At 50.5% G+C, this 20,342-nt stretch overlaps 3 protein-coding genes across 11 annotated transcripts in view; all 3 read right to left on the reverse strand.

Moving 5' to 3' along the window:
* Positions 1 to 2,638: 2,638 nt before the first annotated feature.
* Positions 2,639 to 13,673, reverse strand: Scarf1 (scavenger receptor class F member 1). 2 transcript variants are annotated; one of them, XM_074046563.1, is made up of 11 exons: positions 13,318 to 13,673; positions 13,067 to 13,128; positions 12,523 to 12,624; positions 11,148 to 11,670; positions 9,604 to 9,822; positions 9,049 to 9,177; positions 8,192 to 8,295; positions 7,685 to 7,802; positions 5,936 to 6,057; positions 5,708 to 5,854; positions 2,639 to 5,076 (listed from the first exon to the last, which is right to left on the reverse strand). In XM_074046563.1, exons 1-11 carry the CDS (start codon positions 13,527 to 13,529, stop codon positions 4,259 to 4,261), a joined length of 2,556 nt encoding a protein of 851 aa, XP_073902664.1. In that variant the 5' UTR covers positions 13,530 to 13,673; the 3' UTR covers positions 2,639 to 4,258. The 2 variants fall into 2 exon arrangements, with proteins under 2 accessions (XP_073902664.1, XP_073902666.1); XM_074046565.1 differs by lacking the exon at positions 9,049 to 9,177.
* A 179-nt stretch (positions 13,674 to 13,852) lies between these two features.
* On the reverse strand, positions 13,853 to 17,365 carry Rilp (Rab interacting lysosomal protein). 7 transcript variants are annotated; one of them, XM_020169134.2, is made up of 8 exons: positions 16,830 to 17,365; positions 16,670 to 16,757; positions 16,479 to 16,585; positions 16,203 to 16,388; positions 15,782 to 15,927; positions 15,283 to 15,405; positions 14,675 to 14,751; positions 13,853 to 14,363 (listed from the first exon to the last, which is right to left on the reverse strand). In XM_020169134.2, exons 1-8 carry the CDS (start codon positions 17,055 to 17,057, stop codon positions 14,179 to 14,181), a joined length of 1,140 nt encoding a protein of 379 aa, XP_020024723.1. In that variant the 5' UTR covers positions 17,058 to 17,365; the 3' UTR covers positions 13,853 to 14,178. The 7 variants fall into 7 exon arrangements, with proteins under 7 accessions (XP_020024723.1, XP_073902671.1, XP_020024722.1 ...); XM_074046570.1 differs by having other exon boundaries at positions 13,854 to 14,344; positions 14,671 to 14,751; positions 16,670 to 16,763; positions 16,830 to 17,359; XM_020169133.2 differs by having other exon boundaries at positions 13,854 to 14,363; positions 16,670 to 16,763; positions 16,830 to 17,358.
* Positions 17,366 to 18,176: 811 nt separating this feature from the next.
* The window catches only part of Prpf8 (pre-mRNA processing factor 8), a 31,902-nt gene continuing 29,736 nt past the window's right edge, over positions 18,177 to 20,342 (reverse strand). For both annotated transcript variants that reach the window (XM_020169132.2, XM_020169130.2), the window contains exons 40-43: positions 19,270 to 19,410; positions 18,987 to 19,126; positions 18,686 to 18,888; positions 18,177 to 18,501 (exon numbers count right to left, since the gene is read on the reverse strand). In XM_020169132.2, coding sequence (XP_020024721.1) covers positions 18,347 to 18,501; positions 18,686 to 18,888; positions 18,987 to 19,126; positions 19,270 to 19,410 — 639 coding nt within the window. In that variant the 3' untranslated portion in view covers positions 18,177 to 18,346. The remainder of the gene's footprint in view (positions 18,502 to 18,685; positions 18,889 to 18,986; positions 19,127 to 19,269; positions 19,411 to 20,342) is intronic.

A 20,342-nucleotide genomic window follows, 5' to 3' on the forward strand; every position in this document is an offset into this window, starting at 1 on the left:
GTGCTTGCCTAGCATGTATGAGGACATGGGATAATTCTCAGTACTGCAAAAAATAAAATAAAACCAATAAAGTGCAAGAAGAAAATATAGATGATTATTTCATTGATTTTAGCTGGGGGTGTGAGTCAAGTGGTTAGTAGAGTACCTGCCTAGCAAGCGCAAAGCCCCAGTACCAAAAAAAAAAAAAAAATTGTGGCCTGAGCCACAAATTAAGTGAAGATCTAATATCCTTGGAATATAAAAAGGCACTTACAAATCAATCAGAAAAAGATGAATACCTCAAAAGAAAAGTGACTATAAGCCAGGTGCTGGTGACTCACAACTGTAATCCTAGCTACTAAGGAGGCAGAGATCAGGAGGATTGTGGCTGGAAGCCAGTCTGGGCAAATAGTTTGAGAGACCCTATTTTGAAAAAAACCCAACACAAAACAGAGCTGGCTGAGTGGCTCAAGTGGTAGAGTGCCTGCCTGTCTAGCCAGCATGAGGGCCCTGAGTTCAAATCCCAGTACTGCCAAAAAAAAAAAACCCCAAAAAAGAAGTGGCTATAACCAGATAACACATTTACCTGTTAAAGATCTAAAAAGAACCTTAATGCTAGAATAATCATAGAAATTAATTAGATGTGTGTATGTGTGTGTGTGTGGTATTGATGAGTTAAAATATGGAAGGGAAGCTTGTTGCATGGCTCAACTAGTAGAGCACCTGCCTAGCAAACATGAGACCCTCGGTTCAAACCACAGCACCAGAAATATTTGGTGGTAGTGTTGCACACCTGTAATCTTAGCACTCAGGAGGCTGATGCAGGAGGACTTTGAATTTGAGGCCAGCCTAGGATACATAGGAGAACTTGTCTTCAAAAAAATTTTTAAAAATTTGTACAAGCATTGTAACTTTCAAAAGGTTTAATGTGTACTACTTTATTCTTTTTGTGCTAAAATAATGAGATGATTTTTTTAACCTGTAGATTGAGTGTGAGGAAATAGATACCTCCATAACTTGTGAGAATACAAAGCCATGTAACTTTTTGAGAGGACAATTTGGAATAAGAACAGAAGTGGCTAATATTGTTACCCTATACCTCAACAACTCACTCCCAGGAATGTATGCTATCAAAAACTTATACAGGCCCGGTGCCTGTGGCTTGAGCCGGTAATTCTAGCTGCCCAGGAGGCAGAGATCAGGAGGATCACAGTTCAGAGCCAGTCTGGGCAAATAGTTTGTGAGACCCTATCTCAAAAAAACCCATCACACAAAAACAGGGCTGGTGGAGTGGTTCAAGGTGTAGGTCCTAACTTCAAGCCCCAGTTTAAAAAAAAAAACTTGCCCAAGGACAAAAAGAAATATGGACAAAGTTAGTTGTACACTGCATCATTATTTATTGCATCAAAGTAATTAGAAACAACTGTCCGTGGGCAGGGAATATGGCTTAAATAAACCTGGGTTATTTCTCATAATAGAATTTCATGTCATCATTTTTTATGAAAAGAGGAAGTTTATATTTACTGACATCTAAAAATATCAAGGCTATACTGCTAAATAAAAAAGTTTTGTAGAGCTATGGGTGTAACTCAGTGTAGAGCATGGGCTCAGCTTGTGTGAGGCTCGGGGTTCCATCCCCAGCACAAAAAAAAAAAAAAAGCGAGTTGCATAATAGTATGTTCAATATGATCTTTTTAAAATTGATTTTTAGGATATTTTTGTTATATGGGGGGATTCATAGTGACAATTCCAATTAGACATATTATACATTTGTTACATTGCCTCCATCGTCTCTCCTCCTCAACCTCCTCCCTGCCCCCTTAAAGCAATTAGAGTTTTCTTAGTTCTGTTTCATATAGGTATATGAAGTCCATCAACCATATACCATCTACTTAATCTCCTTCCTTCACCCTCCAACCTCCCACTCATACCCCCCCACTGTACCTATTTTACAGTCATTATATTCGTTATTAATATTTAAGTTGATGTTCAAAGGGGCGTCTCAGTGCATGCCCACTGTGGATGTGCTTTACTTTGATCTGTTCAACCCCTTCTGTTACTCTCCCTTACTCCTTTACCTCCCACCCTGATCTTTTGTTTTTAAAACCTATATTTACATGTGTATAAAAAAAATCTGAAAGGAAGGGCTTCAAGTGTTATTGAGGTCTCAGCACTGGGATAAAAGGGGAAGCCCCCCCACCCTTCTTTTCTGACTGTGTAGCACAATATGTGAGCCAAGAATTCAAACAAGACCAAAAGGCACTCAGAGAAAAGTCATGCTTCAGCTGGCCCCAGCTGTCACTGTTTCATTTTATATGTGTCTGTTTCATTTTATATGTGTTTGTAATGTTAGCATTCTTAATGTTTTTGGTGGTACTGTATTTTGAACTCAGGGCATTGTGTTTGCTAGGCAGGCACTGTACCACTTAAGCCATACCTCCAGCCTTTTTTGCTCTGGTTACACTTGTTTTTGCCCAGACTGGCCTGCACCACAATCCCTCTATTTATGCTTCCTGCCATATTTGGGATGACAGGCATGTACTATCTCGCTCAGCCATTGGTTGAGATAAGGTCTCTGAAACTTTTTACCCAAACTGACCTCAAACCTCGATCCTCCTGACCTCAGCCTCCCAAGTAGTTAGGATTATAGGTATGAGTCACTGGCACCCAGCTCTTTTTTTTTTTTTTTTTTTTTGCAGTACTGGGGTTTTAAACTCAGGGCTTTGCATTTGCAAAAGCAGGCACTCTACAGCTTGAGCCACACCTCTAGTCCATTTGCTCTGGTTATTTATTTTGCAATACTGGAGTCTGAACTCACAGCCTATACCTTGAGCCACTCTGCCAGCCCTTTCTTGTGATGGGTTTATTTTTTTTTTTTTTGAGATGGGGTCTCGCAGAACTATTTGCCTGGGTTGGCTTCAAACTGCGATCCTCCTGATCTCTGCCTCCTGAAAAGCTAGGATTACAGGCGTGAGCCACTGGCGCCTGGCATGTACTTTGCTATTGAACAGGGAAGTCTTCCGATTCTTTTCCCCTTCACATCTGTAGCTCTCACTGTGTAGTCCATGCTGGTCTCAAACTTGTGGGCTCGAATGATCCTCCCACTTCAGCCTCCAGAATAGCTGGGACTAAAGGTACACCACTATGTCCAAGTAGCATTTCTACATTTTTAACAAAGAACCAAGTTGCCTTTCACCATTTTTCTTTAACAATTCAATCTAGTGAAAAAAACTAAAAAATGCTTACTGTAGAAAATTTCCAAATTCTAACAAAAGTTCAAGAGTGCTGGCAGAGTGACTCAAGCGATAAGAGCACCTGCCTAGCAGGTGTGAGACAGAGTTCAAACCCCAATGCTGCCAAAAAAAAAAAAAAAAGAAGAAGAAGAAAATAAATATCACCCATAATCTCATTTCCCAGAGAAAAACACAATTGGATGCTTTTCCTTTGAATCTTTTTTATGCACATCCTTTTTAAAAACAATTCATAAAACAGTCACTAGACATACACAAAAAGGGAGAATTCCAAATGTGTATCCTGAGATTAAAAGAAATAAAGTTTTTAAAAAGAAAACAATGGAAGGGGAGTTGGTGGTGTAGCTCAGAAGTAGAGCGCTTGCTTAGCATCCTGAAGCCCCGGGTTCAATGCCCAGCACTAGAAAAAAAGAAAATGATAACTAAGAAAAGAATGGCACTGTACTGTTCCCTAATTTGTAACTTACTTTTTTTGTTTGTTCATTTTTGTCGGTTCTGGGGTTTGATCTCAGGGCCTGAGCTTGCTCTGGCACTTGAGCCACACCTCCAGCTCTGCAAGTTTTTACACACTCAGCCTAGCATGAGCATTCTCTCATGATTAAATGTTTTGCACGACATGATTTTTAGTGGCGGTATTGCAACAGATCATGGGAAATATTCGCTTAAACATTTAGGTTGTTTCCCATGTCAGGAAAATATTTTGCAAATGAAGGAAAGACACAGTTCTTTGGGGCAGGATCCAGGGCAGCAGACAAAAAGTCCCTGCAGACATCTCTTCCCTCCTCTTCCTGGCACCGTCCTGCAGGGTCTCTGCCCAGGCCTTCCAGACAGGCTCTGGGGGTACTGCCAGGGCCCGCAGCCAGCTGGCCTCTAACCCTAGCCTCTTCCAGAGCAGAGGCTCTGGTATGTCTTTTCTGGCCCCAGGATCATTTTCCAGCACAAAGTACAATCTGGCCCATGGACAGTTCTGGTGCTCTCACCATCCCCTCTGCACCCCATCCATAGGTTTCCCCACAAATTCAAGGTCCTCAGTGCTGTGGCGGCCCGGACATGAGCACGACATTCTCATACAGGGGCTCTTCCTGCCCCTCCTCTTCAGCTTGCTTCTGGAGCTCCTGTTCTGGGGGACTGTTCCCAGAGATCTGCTCCTGGATCCTCCCTGTGCCCTCAATACCATCCCCCAGACCCCTGGACATTTCCCCTGGCCTAACTCCCATGACCTCCATGAACTTGTCATTGGAGGCTAAGCCAGGACTCAGATTGCCCTTGTTCTGACCCAGGGCTCGGAGTAAAGGCTTAGGGAAGGCACTCTTCCTGCCTGGTTCTGCCAGGCCTTTCTGGAAGTTACCAAAACGGTGGAAAACAGACCGGCCAGGACCCTCAGATTTCTGGGGCTTCCCTGCCAACATGTAGATTGTGGCTACAGCGCCAGGGTTCTCCTGGACACTGCCATTGATGATTTCCACACGCTCAGCTGCTTTCTGGCCACAAGGAGGGACTTGGTGGCAGCTAGCATCTCCAGGGTTGGCAGCAGTAGGAGACGCCCCCTCCATTTTTGCTTGCTCTGGGCCTGCGGAGTCCTCAGGCTCCTGGCCCTCATGCCGTGGCTGGGCCCCCTTGGAGAGCCTCTTGGGCTTTCGAATTGGACTGGAGAGCTCCCCTGAACTTCGACAGCTCTGTGGTGCAAACTTGGTGCCTTCAGCAAAGGAGACCGATGGCCGCTTGGCCCGTGCCAGGCTGGACGTGCGTGGGATAGGGAATGGTGTGGAGGCATCCTCAGGGGGAGAGAAGGAGCCTCCAGCCAGGCTGACCTCTGGTGACTCTGCTTGGGTCATGAGGACCATCCCTGGCAGAGGAGATAGAAGAGCATGGCTGCAGCTGGGCTGGCCACCTCAATGCAGCCTACCTGTAGCCCAGCATCTTCCTGCAAGTCTCAAAATGGGGCAAGGAAGGAGGAGGAGAAAAATCAACAACTATTACTCCTCTTTGCTCTTTTCTCTCCACCCCTCTGGCTTCGAGCCTTTGCCAAGCTGAAACTTGTAGTGCCACTCTGGGCCTCCCCTCTGGGCCTTGCAGATGCTGTTCCCTTCACTGAAAACACTGTTCCCATTGCCTCATTTTCCTTTGGCTAACTCCTACAGATTCTGCTAGACTCAATCCAACCATCACAAACACAGACATATTCCCTGAACCCAATTACCCTTCACATGACTAGATTATGAGTCCCTCCTTGTCTCCCCCTCCATCAAAGTATGTGTCACTCTGTCCTCTACTACCTGATGACTTATCTGATTACTGCCTACCATACTACAAGCGTGGCAAGGTCAGGGATCTGTGTTGTTCTTTACTGTGTCCCGAGAGTCTGGGAGACTTAGTGGCACAGAATAGGTGCCAGATACATGTTAGCTGAAGGAATACAGAAGAGTTTGTGGCAGGGCTGCTCAGAGAGAGACTGAGTGGACTTTTTGGGGAGCTACCTTCTTGGGGTGGCACGAAGTAGGTGTGACCCTCGTCCTCTGCTCCAGACTCAGGATCAGAAGAGAAGGAATCATCAGAGGCCCAGGCGGCAGAGGGCGGCTCAATGAAACTGTGGTTGAAGGGGACCTCCGGGTCATGGTGAGAGACTGTAGGGGCTCCAGGTCAGGTACATAGCCTCATGGGAAGGCCTGTACCATCCCAGCCCCTGACCCCTCGTGCCCACTTACCTGTCACCCAGGGAAGCCTGTAGTTGCTGAGAGAGCCACAGGACAGCGCAGAGCCCAGGCTGCTCAGTGCTCCCCAGACCTGCTGCTTCATCCTGGACAAGGCAGGGTCATCTCTTGTTGGCCTGAGCGGGTGGAGTAGAGAGGGTGGTCAGTGCAGAAGACTCAAGGTAATCCAGGTCACCCTAGCAGGGTGACAGGGTGACTACATCTACTTCATTGACTTTGGTTTTTTGTTTGGTTTGGTTTTCTGTTTTTTTGAGACAGGGTCTCAGGCTCTCCTTAAACTTGTGATCCTTCTGTCTCAGCCTCCTAAGTGCTAGGATTACAGGTATGCACCACCATACCCAGCTTAATGACTCCATATTGATGAAAGAAGAAAATCCAAAGTATTGAGCCCAAGATCTGAATTACAGAAGACAGTGTGTCTCTAGAGTCAGATAGACCTGGGTAACAACTTTGTTTCAGTCTTCTCCTCCTTGGGCCTCAGTGTCCTCATCTGTAAAATGGGGAAAACAGTTCTATCTATCAGAAATTTCTTCAGGACCCATACAATACCAGGAACCTGGCAGCAGTTTCCCAAGATGCAACTCTGTGATTGTCATCCTAGCTGAGCCCCAGGAAGCCTGCCCTTGTTCCCACTCTCCTCCACCCCCAAGCTGGAACTGATGACTCTATTTTGCCCTCTGACAGCCTTTGTACATGTCCTTATCTTCCTGTGAGGGGCTTCTTCCTCCTTCCGCCACAGGGCACAGGCAATAGGATTTGCTCATCTGTGAATGCCTGACTACACAGAGGAGGACACGCTGAACAAATAGCATGGAAACTACAAGAGCCCCGGACAAAGAGAACAGATAGATGACCCTAGCTGGGTCATCTGGGGCCTCAGTGTCCTCTGTGTATTGAGGACAAAAATCCTCCAGCACCCACATTTCCTGTCCTAAAACTCTGTGCTCTTGTGAGTCTCAAAGGAGCAAGGGGTACAAAGAGGTTTTGTAAAGAACAAAGCAATGTGAGCAGCATCCCCTGAGCAGCCCTACCAGCCCAATCTTCTTGGAAAGCCACATTCTCTGCCAGACCCCTGCACAGACATTTTTGCTTTTGTTTTTGAGGTACTGGTTTTTGGTTTGTTTTTTTTTTGGCCATACTGGGGTTTGAACTCCTTGGGCACTCCACCAGCTCTTTTTTGTGAAGGGTTTTTCGAGAGATAGGGTCTCTCAAACTATTTGTCTGAGTTGGCTTCAAACTGTGATCCTCCTGATCTCTGCCTCCTGAGTAGCTAGGATTACAAGTGTGAGCCACCAGTGCTCAGCTACAGGAAGGAATTTTTTTTTTTGGTGGTACTGGGGTTTGAACTCAGGGCCTCAGACTTGTTAGGCAGGCACTCTACCACTTAAGCCACCCCACCAACCCTGCACAGACTTTTCTGTGGGGCGAGTGAGGTCTGGTCTATTCCCCTGCTTGCCCAGAGTTGGGCCTCTGCTTCTGTGTTCCTCATCCTCCTCACAAGTCTCTGCCAAGCCTCCTGCTGCAGGTTTGCATTTGGACAACATGGTGCCTAGTGCCCCCTACTTATGCCCATGTCATTCAGATACTTCTGGTCAAAAGCTTCCAGGGAAGGCAGGTGGCTGACTTGGTATCTCCAGGCCTTGGCCACTGCCAACTACCTCTACTACCTCCAATTTAAGTATGTGCAAGACCAGCCCTTCTTCATTCCTGAAAAGAAACCAGATGGCACCAGCCAACGTTCACCTGTCCTTGGGGTCCAACCGAGTGGTCCAGCGGCAGTAGACACAGCAGGCGATGCCCAGGAGGAGCAGCAGCAGAGGCACAAGGATGCCTGCAATGAGGGCACTCTTGCCATGAGGGCCTGTGGGAGTGAGAGATGGTCAAATATTCAAGCCTTGGGGTCTAACACATATTACGTCTCTTTAGCTCTGAGTTGCCTCCTCCATGGCCCAGAATCTTTTACTGTAGGTGCCCCTTCCCCAGCTGGCTTCTCTGCTGGTCTGTCCCCTTCTGATGTCCAGGACTCATTCCGCAATCTTTTGTCCCAATTTTCATGCCATACCAGAGTCCAGCCCTGCCTACTCATTTCCTGACTCCACCTGGTTTCTCAGGGGCAGAGGCTCTGTCACATCCTCGGGGGGACCCAGAGCATCCGTACAGATTTCAGGCATGAAGTGGGCCAAGCCTCCCCAGCAAGTAGGGCTCCTGGGACCCACAGTTATCACAGTCTGAGTGCCCCCTGTACCTTACCCAGTTGGCAAGACCCAGAGACCGGGTGGCAGAGTCCCTCGGCACATCGGCAGGGCAGAGAACAATTGTTTCCATGGAAGCCAGGAGGGCAGGAACTGTTGCAGCTAGGGGTAACAAGGAAGAGCAGGCTGAGTGGGAGGAACCAGAGGTGGGCAGGGATCAGGGCAAGGTAGATTTCTGGGCACAGTCCTGGGCACCCCCTGCCAGGTAGAAGTCCCTGAATATCAGAGCAGATTCCTCTGACTTCTGAGTTACATTCTAAGTACCCCTGGCAGTGTTTGGGAGAACCCCTCAGCCCAGAAGCTGTCAGGCTATTTGCTGGCCAGTGTAGACCTATCCCTCTACCCACTCAGCACTAATGTGAAATAAGCAAGATGTAATGGATCCAGGAAGATTTTCTCAGTCTGGAGGTCTGAGCCAGCCCAGCCCTACCCCTAACTCTTGAGCCATGTTCCCCTTCTCTGTAAAGTGAGGTCTCTTCCACTTGACACTGCATGCTGTCCTCTGGATGGGAAACCCGACTTTCTGCCCTAAGAGCCAAGGATATGACAAAGGGGTCTGGAGCTTGCCCCTAAGTATAGTCCCCATGTAGTTAGTTTTTCTTCTTCATTTTTCCCTTTTAAGATTCTTTTTTTTTCCTGTTTAAAACTCCTATTTATTGATTTTTTTTAGTCCTTTTAGATTAGGAATTAGCTGATTGTCCTGAATGCAACCGCACAGTGGGAGTAACTTCTTAGTTATGAGGATGGTGGACAGGTGTCAGAGTTTGAGAGGTTCAGCAAGAGAAGTTAGGAGACCTTACACATAGGCTTTACCTCAGCCCCTGTACTCTCATCTCCCCACGGCCCAGTTCTCACCTGGTCCCCCAGTAGCCAGCATTGCAGACACACTCCCCTGTCACAGCATCACAAGTTCCCTGAAGACAGGTGGGGCAGGTAGAGCCGCAGCCCTCCCCAAAGGTGCCAGTTGGGCAGGGGTCTTCACACCTGGGGAAGGCTAGACTCAGGGACTGGGAAGACAGTGGGAGCCCTACAATCTTCCCCACATTGCTGGACTCAAGGACACAATGACACTCCTCCTAGTGCAGCTCAGAGGCAAACGGTCTGGAGCCAGGAGCCAAAGCTGATAGGTGACAGACAACATAGCCCTGAAGGTTTGAGAAGAGGGCAGGAAGCCTGGATGGTGGGAGAGCTAGAAGAGCATCTTGCACAGGATCCCCTTAAAACCCATCTTTCTCCATCAGTCTCTCCAGGAGGCAGCTGCAGAGTTGTGTGTGCGTGCGTGCGTGCGTGCGTGTGTGTGTGTGTGTGTGTGTGTTGGGAGAGGGTGGCTTTCCCAGAGGAAGCAGCAGAAGTAAAGATCCTAGGGGAAAGGGAGAAAGGGTATCCTCCCTGAGCAGGGTACCCCCTCACCTGGGCCCCAGCCAACCAGGGTCACAGCTCTGACAGTGCCCGGTTTCTGTCTGGCATGGCTCCCCAAGCCGGCAGCGGGGGCACTGCTGGCTGCAACTCTCGCCAAAGGTACCAGGTGAGCATCGCTGCTTGCACAGTGTTCCATTCCAGCCTGGCTTGCAGGACTCACAGCTGCCTGTGACTGGAGAGCACATTGTATTCGGCTTGCAATGGCCACAACTGGCAAAAGAAGGGATTCATGAGAACACTGGGGACAGATGGAGTGCCACCCCCTCCAACCTTCACGATGCCCACTCAGGACTTCAGGGGCACTGGAGAGCTTCCAGGTCCCAGTTGGTTCACTCAGGCAAGTACCAGTCTTAGTTTCTCTGTGTATAATGAAGAGGTTGGACAGATAATCTGAGGGCTCTGGCAGGGTTCCATCTCTCTTTGACCTCCTGCTCTGTGACTAATCCTTCCTTGGTCCCAGGGTCACCAGGACCTACCAGCTTAGCTCCAGGGCTTTGATGTTACCAACCCACCCTCCACTTTCCTCCTGCCCACCTCTCCCTTTTTCTCTGTTCTCCTTCCTACAGCATGGCATGCCTAAGGACAGATCAGTGGTTTATCTTCTACCCTGTAATGTGAACGTGCATAAAATAAGACCGCCTGTATTAGAAGTTACTTAGTAGCCTGAGGCAGAAGGATCACTTGAGTCCAGGAGTTTGAAGCCAGCCTGGGCAAAATAGCAAGACTCCAACTCTTAAAAAATACGTAAAATATAAACTCTGCTTTTACCATTATAATTTCAAGTTTACCTTAGTTCCCCATTGATGCTACCAGTAACTTGAAGTTTCTGTCTCCAGATAATTAATTATCTGGGGTCAGCTCCATTAGGGGGCTAAGGTAGGGGAGGAGTTTATGAAAATCAAGGCAGCTGATCCTGACCAGTGTTTAGAAAAAAACAAAAAACATTTCAGTGTATTAGTAAAGTGCATAGTAAAGGTTAACTGTGCTTTGTGGTTCAGCTTTTATTTCCGTTACATCAAATGTGTGTTACATGTGCATGTGTTAGGAGAGAGGTAATTTCTCATTGTAGAGCTGGTCAATGTTTGAAAGACACTAAGTCCTAAAGGAACCTTGACATTCTATTGTCCCAGGATTCTTTCTTTTTCTAAGTATGGCTTGCTAATACAAGTTTTTTATTTATTTGTTTGTTTGTTTATTTCCTGAGACAGGTTCTTGCTATGTAGCCTGGACTGACCTAGAACACACGATCCTCCTGCTCAGCCTCCCAAGTACTGGGATTACAGTCCTGCACTATCACACTGGGCTGTACTTATACTTTTTAACAGTAATTTGATGAAAGGAGTGGGCAGGGGTGGACCTAGGGGACATTGAAGGGTTTTTTCCTTCTTTCATACCTGCCTTGTACACGCTTTGGGGATAGCACTGGGATCCCACTCTTCTTGCTGCATACCCATCTCTGCCTGCCACTCCTCTACTTCTGCTTCACCTCTTCCCCTACCCAAATCCCCCTTTATTCTCCCCAGTGGCTAGCTCACCTTTCGCTGCACTGTGCCCCATAGCGGCCCGGATTGCAGGGCAGCTCACAGTGCACACCTTGGAAGCCAGGTGGGCAGGCGCACTGGCCAGAAGCGACATTGCAGTGGCCTCGTATGCACTCACACCGCCGCTTGCACTCAGGGCCCCACCAGCCCTCCAGGCATATGCAGCGACCGGAGTCCTGCACGCAAGGCGAGGTGTGGCAGGAGCAGCGGAAGCTGCAGCGGCGGCCCCACCAGCCTGAAGGGCACAGGCAGGCGCCCGTGTCTGGGTCACAGCTTGTTCCTGGCTTGCACTGGCATGAGCGGCGACACGTGGATGACCACCAGCCTGGGTCACAGAGACATGTGCCCTTAGCGGGTTCACAACGCCCGTGGGGGCCGCAGGTGCACAAGAACTCACAGAGAGGGCCCCAGCGGTCAGCTTGGCATTGGCACACACCGGTGGCTGGCTCGCACTGTCCATGCGGGTGACAGGGGCAGGTCTCACGGCAGTCAGGACCCCAGTACTGGCCGGGGCAGCCTGCGGGAGTGGAGGTAGAGGGACGGAAGCAGGCTCAGGGCCGGGTACTGATCCTCACTCTGCCCCTTCCTCAAGGAAGAGGGGTGTTGGGTCCACCCTCCAAGAGTCAGGGACAGTCCCTTGGAAAATCTGGCAGCCTGTCCTCCTGGGGCACAGCTCATTTCCTGCTCCAGACTCTGAATCACAAAAACCCTTAGCCTTGGCCCAGCCTTCCACTTCACATTCCAGAACACACTTAGAGATCCTGAGTGGGAAGGGGGTGTGCCCAGGGTCACAGAGAAGAGGATGGGATTTAATTCATGTCCCCTCTTCCCTCACTGATGAGCCTCCTCCTGCCCTTTGGAGGTGAACTGGCTGTTTGATACATATCTAGAACTCAGGTGGATGCTTCACACTGGTATATCTCCCCATGTCCTCTTCCAACCCAGGGATTCCTGTTGACTGCCCACTGGCTATGTGCCACCAACCCCTTCCCATCCCCCTTTTCCTGCCAGAGAGATCAAACAGTCCAGATCTGGACCTCCTTCCACCCTCCACCATGTATAAGGTATGTGGGAAGGGGGAGATTGAGAATGAATCCATTCTGAAGTTAGTTGGACTCACAGGCACCTTTACTGAGAAGTTGAAAAGGTAGGTGAAGATGCCCAGTGAGCAGGGTTTTGTGGGTCTGGGTGAAAACAGGTCACTCAGGGCATTTCCCAGGAGGGAACAGCTTCTAGTTTCTAAGCTTCAATTTCCTCAGTGAAGCTGGGGGTTCTGGCCCTGCTGTTTTAAGGTTACATTTCTACTTGCTCTGCCACCACTGCCCTGTGCTCAGTTCTGCCCAGCAACTTTGTCCCCAAGTTGACTCACGGGAGCTGCAGTGGGCCCCAAAGAATCCAGGTTTGCATCGACAGAGGCCTGGCTTCACACATACTTCATCTTTCCGGCAGGTGTCCAGTCCCTCACAGATGGCTGAAAAACACCCAATTCAGGTTGGAATAACTAGGGCACCCATGACCAGGAGACACCTCTGCCCCCTCACCCACCCCTGGGTCTTTGCTCCCTCAAAAACCACCCTTTTGCCAGGAGCCAGTGGCTCACACCTGTAATCTTAGCTACTTGAGAGGCTAGTCGCCAGCCTGGGCAAATAGTTTGTGAGACCTCATCTCCAAAATAACCAGATCGAAATGGACTGGAGGTGTGGTAGAGTACCTGAGTTCAAAACCCAGTCCCACAAAAACAAACCAAACAACAATAAAACAACCACCCTGTTAGGGCTGAGGATGTGTGTCATAGTATGAACCCTGGTTCTAGGGTTCAAGAAGGGAAAAGAGGGAATAGGGTAGGAAGGAAGGGTCTTCACTGGGCTCTGTTCTCACTTCTCCTTGGCTGGGGGTCCGTCGTGACTACTCACGGATGGTGCATTCTTGATCTTTCTGCCTCCAGCCTGGGCAGCACTGGAGCTCATCAGAGGGGCTGTTGGGCGTAGAAAGGGGTAGATCATGTTCCCAGTCCTGCCATTCTCTGGCCTTCCCATCATCTGCACTAACTATCCACTACCTGCCAGGCTGCCCCTCAAATCCCTCCCTTCAGGCCCATGATCTCTTCCCAAATGCCGCAACACTAATTCAACCATCATCCGCATCAGACTCCCACAGGACCCACCTGCTGCTGGTGCAGACATGCTGCCCATTGGGGTTCAGCATGGATCCCTCGGTCCCCCGAGTCCAGAACAGCAGAACTGGGAGCAGCAGCCCCAGCCCCATGGCGTCCAGTGCAGTGGGAGGGCCTGGGTTCATCAGCCCCCACAGCTCCCAACCCCCTCCCTGCTTCCTCCCAAGGCTCTTCCTGAGGAAACCAGAGGGGCGGGCTGCCATGAGGCACCTCCCTGAAAGGGTGGGCGGGAAGCACTAGGAAGGTCAGAGACACAAAAATGAAAGGGAAAGGAAGGCTGACAGTGAAGTCTGAGTGAGTTTATGGGGCTTACAATGAAGTCACAGGTCCCCAGATACTGGCCACAGGCGAAGGGGTGAGTTGAGTGTGAGAACCATGGCTTTCCATTAGGCCACATTCTCAAAGCAAGGGGCCAGAGCCAGGAGAAGCTACCCCACTGGGTGAGCAGTCAAGGAAACCTTGTGAGGAAAGCTCAGGCTGCCTCTGCAGGCTGGAAGGTGGCACAGACCACTGACAGACACACAGACATGGAGCAGTTTCTGGGAATTATGGACAGTTACTTTATTACATTAGCTCAGGCCATGTGCACAAAGCCCTGGAAGGTAGGCAGTCAGTCCTCTGTTTCACAGATGGTGAAACTGGAAGTCAGAGACAAAGCACCTGTACATCTGGCCCTCAAGTATGGTGCAGACATGTCAGAGGAAGGGGAGGCTGGCTGACATTCCCATCCTGCCAGACTGGAGAAGAGCCCTGGGGAGGGCTATGAAGGGGGGAGCCTTGTCTTCATTTGAGGTCACACATTCACCCCAAAGTCAGATCCCAAAAGTCAGGCCTCTGGGGCAGCGGAGGCCCTCAGATCAACATGTTCATCATGAGCAGAGAGAAGGCCCAGTCAGGAGGTGGAGGCTGGAGAGCTGCCCACAGATTCCAGTGAAGGCTCTTGGGAGGCTTCCTCTTCTCTTCCCAGCTGGCTGGAGGCAGTGCTGCTGGTCTTAGCTTCAGGGGCCTCTGTTTCACCCTGATACCACAAGCCAAAGCTGGAGGAGGGAAAGCTAAGAGGTACTTCGAGCCAGGAAGCCATAGAAGTCAAGGAGATGGGCTGAGGGCAGGCAGTGTCGAGAAAGAGGATACAGAGGAAAGAAAGGGCGGCATGAGGTCATAGGGAGCTGAAGGGACTCAGGGAAAAGAAGCGGAATCCATGTCAGAGCTCCCACCTGCTTCATGCAAAGAAGCCTGTTAGAGTCCAGGACAGCAAGCTGAGAGGCAGTAGAGCGAGAAAGGAGACAGAGAGAAGGCAGGACCCCCCCCTCACCCCCTCCTGCCCTTCCTCCACCCCCAACATACGAACTCTGTATTCTGGACTCAGGGGCTGGGGGTTCATCTCCCTTATTGTTGGAGAGCAGAGGCCATGAGCCATCCTCATCACTGAGACAGAGAGAGAAGAGGTGTGAGGCCCATGTATCAAGGCTCTGCGGGACAACAGGAGTCCAAATCATCTTGAGCCTTCTGCACCACCCTCAGGAGCATCAGGGAGGACAGTGTGACTGCCTTGTCCCCAGGGATGAAGAAAAGGAAATACTGGGGAGATCCAGCACATCTTGAGGCTTTCACTTCATAGAATGGAAGATAACAGGCTCCTGACAAGGCTGCAGCCACAGCCTCATTCCACTAACAGACCCAACCAAGGCAGGAGACTGAAAACTGAATGTGGATAAGTGGTGTTAGCAGATTTCTTTAGCAGGATGTGCAGCTGGCAGGGTAGTGGAATTCAGAGAGAAGAGTGGCAGGCTGGATGATGGGCTTAGGGATAACCTAGCCAGGGTAGCAAGTCCAAGAAGTGACTAGACTAAGTGGGCTCAAGGGGTGGCCAGGCTAGGTGGGCAGACACAGGAGGTGGCTAGGCTTTAACAGAACTGGGAGGGAAGGAGGGCTAGCTCAATGGCATGGAGAGCTTACCTGCTGTCTGCTTCCTCTGGTGTTCCTAACATCTTGGCCTTGATCTTCTTCCGCTGTTTCCTGACAGCCACCTTCATGGCTTCAATCAGAAGCCCAGGGACCCTGTGGTCTGTGAGCAGCTCCCTGCAGTAGAGGGGCAGGAGCAGGAAGAAGACAGTGGGGATACCAGCCATAGGTCTCACTCAAGTACCTGTGCTCCTTGTTCCTCCTCGAAACACCTGAATGCACTGCACTGCTAACATCTCTGACCTTTCCTTAGGTGGCCCCCTTCCTACTAACACTTCCTGCTTGCTGCTACTGTGACCCTTTGGGCCGCTCCCTCCAGTTTGGACCAAGTTCCAGGAGGGGAGGGGCTATGGAATTCATGTCCTCCCAGGTGCCCAGGCAGGGTATAGCAAATGTCACTGCTGATACATCAGTAAGCCAAAGAGTAAGGTGGGATGACCTGAGAACCAGAACCAGGCGTGAGCGGAGGCCTCCTGGCTTCCCAGTCTCTCACCGCTCGAAGTAGGCCAACTCTTCCTTAAGCAGAAACACGTTGGCCTTGAGCTCATTCCGCTCCTGAAGGATCTGTTCAACTTCCTCTCGGCTGAAGCTGCCCTGCCCTGCCTGCAGGGGGCTCCCTGGCTGCTGTGGGGCATCCATCTGTGGAAGGTCAGGCATGGTCAGAGGGTTGCCTGTGCTAAACTCCAGCGCCATCACGGGAACGCTAGGGGGAGTGTCTAAGAAGAAAGCGGCCGGGGCTGGGGGTGGACACGGACGGACAAAGGGGCTACAGTGGATGGACAGTAGATGACAGAGCACCGCTCTAAGTGCTTTCCAGAGGACCCGCTATACAGCACGGCACATCCTGTCCAGTGCCCACCGAGTGCCAACGCTGTGAATTCAGGGATGGGTCCCTGCTCTCGTCTAGTACTCACTGGGTCCTCCGGGGTCGTCCGTTCGGGCTCCTGCCTCTGCTCTTCAGCCGACTGGAGGGCGCCTTCCCGCGGTAGCTCGCGTTCCCTCTCGCGGTCCTGCGCCACCCGCAGCTGGGCCTGCACTACGGCCAACTTGTGCCGTAGCTCGGCATTCACCAGTAGAAGGCGCTGCAGCTGCTCCTGCAACTGGGGGCGGGGCGAGAGGAGAGCTGTGGGCGGAGCGCCGAGGCCCCCGGAAGCCCTGTCCAGCGCCCGCCGCCCACTGCCCTCACTGACCGCCTCTGTCTCCTGGCTGCGCTGCAGCAAGTCGCGACTGTGCGCCCGGAGCTCGTCCCGCTGTCGGTCAGTCACCTCCTTGAGCTGCCGCAGCAGCGCGCGCTCCTCTGAGGAAGGGGTGATCTTAGCATTGGTCCCCGGGTTACTGGGGGCCCTCAGCCCGCCCTGGTCCTGGCGGGGCCTGCACTCACCCCGAGGCCCCGAGCGCAGCTCCCTGCGAAGGTGTTCGTTCTCCTCCCTCAGCCGCCGCAGCTCCAGTTCGGCCTGCAGCGCCGACACCTGCAGCTGGGGAGACTCAGGGTTAGGGCCTGTCGGTCCCACGGGGCGTGAGCGGAGGGGGCAGTGACTCACCGAGTCCGGGGCGGGCCCTACGGCGGCCTTTTCCAGGAGCTCCAGCGCCCGCACCACGAGCGGCACCAGCCCGACCGCCGCCTCCGTCCCGAAACGGCGGGTCAGCTCTTGCAGCTCAGTGCCCAGCGCCCCCGCTAGATGGTACACGAGCTCCGCGTCCGTCCCCGACCCCGCGGCCACTCGAGGTCCCCAGCCGGGTGGCCCAGGAGCCGCTCTTCTGGGCTCCATTTTTGCCCCCTTGATAACCTAAGGCACCCTCACCAGGAATTGTGGCAGGCCAAACAGTTCCGGCCCAGGAAGTTTAGGGCCCTAAGGGGAGGAGTAGAAGTGACAGGGAGAAGCGATTACGGGAAAAGGTCCTGGAAAGGGGGACAATACCCTAGGCCCCCTAGGCTCTGTCCCTTTCAACCCCAAGGTCACAAGGAAAGGGACAGTCAATTTCCAGGCAGGCACCCAAGAGCTGAGGCCCAGGGCTGTAAGTGGCCACTTTAGGCAAGCCCTCAATCCAGGCTCCACCCCCGTGTCTGGAGTTAAGGGCTGGACTTGGCTGCCAAGCTCTCCAAGCAAGAGGTGAGAGATTCAAGGCCAATGAGCAGTCTGCTGGGCGGTCTTTACAGAGCCAGGGTCTCATGTGCTTGCCCCCCACCCCCAGGAATGACACAAAAAGCTTTTTAAAAAGGGGATAGGCTGGCAGCATGGTGGTACATATCTGCAATGCAATCCCAGCACTCATGAGCCTGCGGCAGGATTTCAAGCCCAAGGCCAGGTTGGGCTAAAGAGGCCCTGTCTCAAAAAAACAAAACCAAAAACCCCAAAGAAACAAAACTGCTGGGTGCTGGTGTAATCCTAGCTACTCAGGAGGCAGAGATCAGGAGGATCTCAGTTCAAAGCCAGCCCCGGCAAATAGTACCTGAGACCCTATCTAGGAAATACCCATCACAAAAAAGGGCTGTCAGAGTGGCTCAAGGTGAAGGCCCTGAGTTCAAACCCCAGTACCGCACAAAAAAACAAAAAAAACCCTAAAGGGTGGGAGGAGCACTAGGCTGGGCAATACAGCCAGAGCTCCTAGACACATTACTCCTTAACTGATGTTGACAGTGGGTGGAGATTTGCAACTATTTTGCAACAAACCAGCAAATGTGTGAAGGCAAAAGAGTGAGTATGAAAGCCAAACCTACCTCAGTTCCCTGGGTCCAGGGGATATCAAGCCCTATTTAACCAAGGGGTCTTATACCCTCTTTCAGGCTGACCCCAGCACACTGCTGAACAACTGCTCCAGGCCAGCCCCCTGCCTTATCTACACCCAGAATTTGAACTCGGGGAAAAAAAAAAAACAACCCTCAACCATTCTATTTATACAAAATTTATTATATTTTGTTCAGGATTACAAGGTATTAACAACACAAGCACAAAACAGAGGGAAAAGGGGCCAAGCTGCTGAATGTCACCAGCTTGTTTATGGGATGGGGCTAAGAGGCTCCTTTGGGGAGTCTGAAGAAGGAATTGGTAAGAAACAACTAAGCATAGAGGTCCTCCCGATCTGCAGAGTAGACCTCACCCTCCTGCAGGAGTGCAAAATTGAGGAAGTGGGAAGGTCTGTGCACCTCATGGTAGAACTCTTTGGGGTTTGCCAGCTGCAGCTCATACTTCATGTTGGGATCATGCCGGACACCTTAGGGGAGAGGAAAACATCCAATGTTAACAAAGGTCTACTTGCCTCACCCAGCCTGAGCCTCTGAGCCATTTCCAAGGTAGAGTCAGGACCCAAGTGCTAAAGGTGATGGCCTCACTTTATCTCTTACCCCCCATCCACACTTGCTGTGCTGCCCTCACACACAAACACGCAGTCCACTTACCCATAAAGTTGTAGTTCCACGAGGACTGGGCAGGGACCATAAAGAAGCCAAGGAAGCGGTCAGATAGCAGCATCTGGACCCTCTCATAGTGTGAGGGTAGGTAACCTTTGGGGTTGTTGCCTTTGTCTGTGTTCTGGCGGCCCCATTCATAGCCACTAGGGGTCAACTTGTAGGCTGTCAGTGTGCAGGAGCCTGGTGTAAAGCTAGGGAAGGGATGAAGACAAGGTGAGAATTCAGGCCATTCCGGCCCTGGCCTACGCTGCTTGCCACCATACTTCTTCCCAAGGGAGTCCAAACCCACCTGCAGGTGATGATAATGGTCTTCTCACCATCCCAAGATGGATTATCAGCCATAATCTTGGCATGGGTGGTGACATCCTGGGGTGATAGCTGGGGAGATTCATTGGGCTGAGTGTGGATCCAACCTAAGGGTTCCATTTCCTATAGGCAAGGAGTAAAGAGCTGTTCAACTCATCTGCAGACAGAAATCTTTCGTAACAGTAACATGTCTGCTTTCTTGCTACCGATGGTAGGAGGTAAGACCTCAAGTTCTGACACTTCCAAGCTCCATCACTACTACTCACCTTGAGGTACTCATGCTGTGGCAGCTGGCTAGGCAGGTGCACAGTCTGGTGAGTCCCCCACTGTGGCACCATCACGATACAGCGGATCTCCTTCACCTGGGGGTTATCTGGCGGGCTCACGCCATACAGGTATCCTGCAATCTAGAGATGAGGGGGTCAAGAAACATAACTATTCTTAGTACTAACCCAGAGTCTGGAGTATCAGCTTCCGTTTCCTTCCCACCCCCAAGAATGAGGTTTCTCAAAATACAGTCAGCAACCCCTGAACCAAAACCACCTGGGTGCTTGTTCAAAATCTTACACATGGACCTCATCTCAGACTGCTCCCATCAGAATCTCCTGAGTGGGGTCCACAAGCTCCCCAGTTGATAATTATCTAGCTATAAACAAATGAGCACACAAGTATACATATAAGCTTAATGAATTCTGACAGACTGAATACCCTATCTTGCTTGTTTTTTGGTGGTACTTGGGTTTGAACTCAGGGCTTTGCGCCTGCTAGGCACTCCATCAGCCCTGAATATCGTAACTGAAAAACTAGCATTATGTGGTATTTTAATTGAAAAAAAAATTTTTTTTTGCAGTGTGGGCATCAAACCCAAGCCTCATGAATGCTATGCAAGCATTCTACCACCAAGCCATACCCCCAGAATGGTATTTTAAGTTTTACATTGCTATCAACAAAGAAACTATTTGCTATAAAGTCATTCACACAGGATATTAGCAATCTTCAAATATGCCAATCTGATAGCCACAAAATGGGGTTGCTTTTTTTTTTTTTTTGGTATCACTGGGGCTTGAACTCAGGGCCTCATGCTTGTTACAAAGGCACTCTACCACTTGAGCCAATCTGCCAGCAGTGTTTTTTAACTAGTAATATGTGATTACTAGTAAAGCTGAACATCTTTTCATATTTGCCACTTGCAATTTCTTTACCTTTTATCTCTGTTTTTTTTGGTGCTGGGGATTGAACCTCAGGCCTCATGCATGATAAAAAAAAAACACATGTTCTACCACTGAGCTATATCCCTAGATTCCTAAACTACCTTTTCTTATTCTTTGCTCCTTCATCT

The sequence above is a fragment of the Castor canadensis genome, chromosome 11 (assembly GCF_047511655.1).
Source record: "Castor canadensis chromosome 11, mCasCan1.hap1v2, whole genome shotgun sequence".
Taxonomy (NCBI): domain Eukaryota; kingdom Metazoa; phylum Chordata; class Mammalia; order Rodentia; family Castoridae; genus Castor; species Castor canadensis.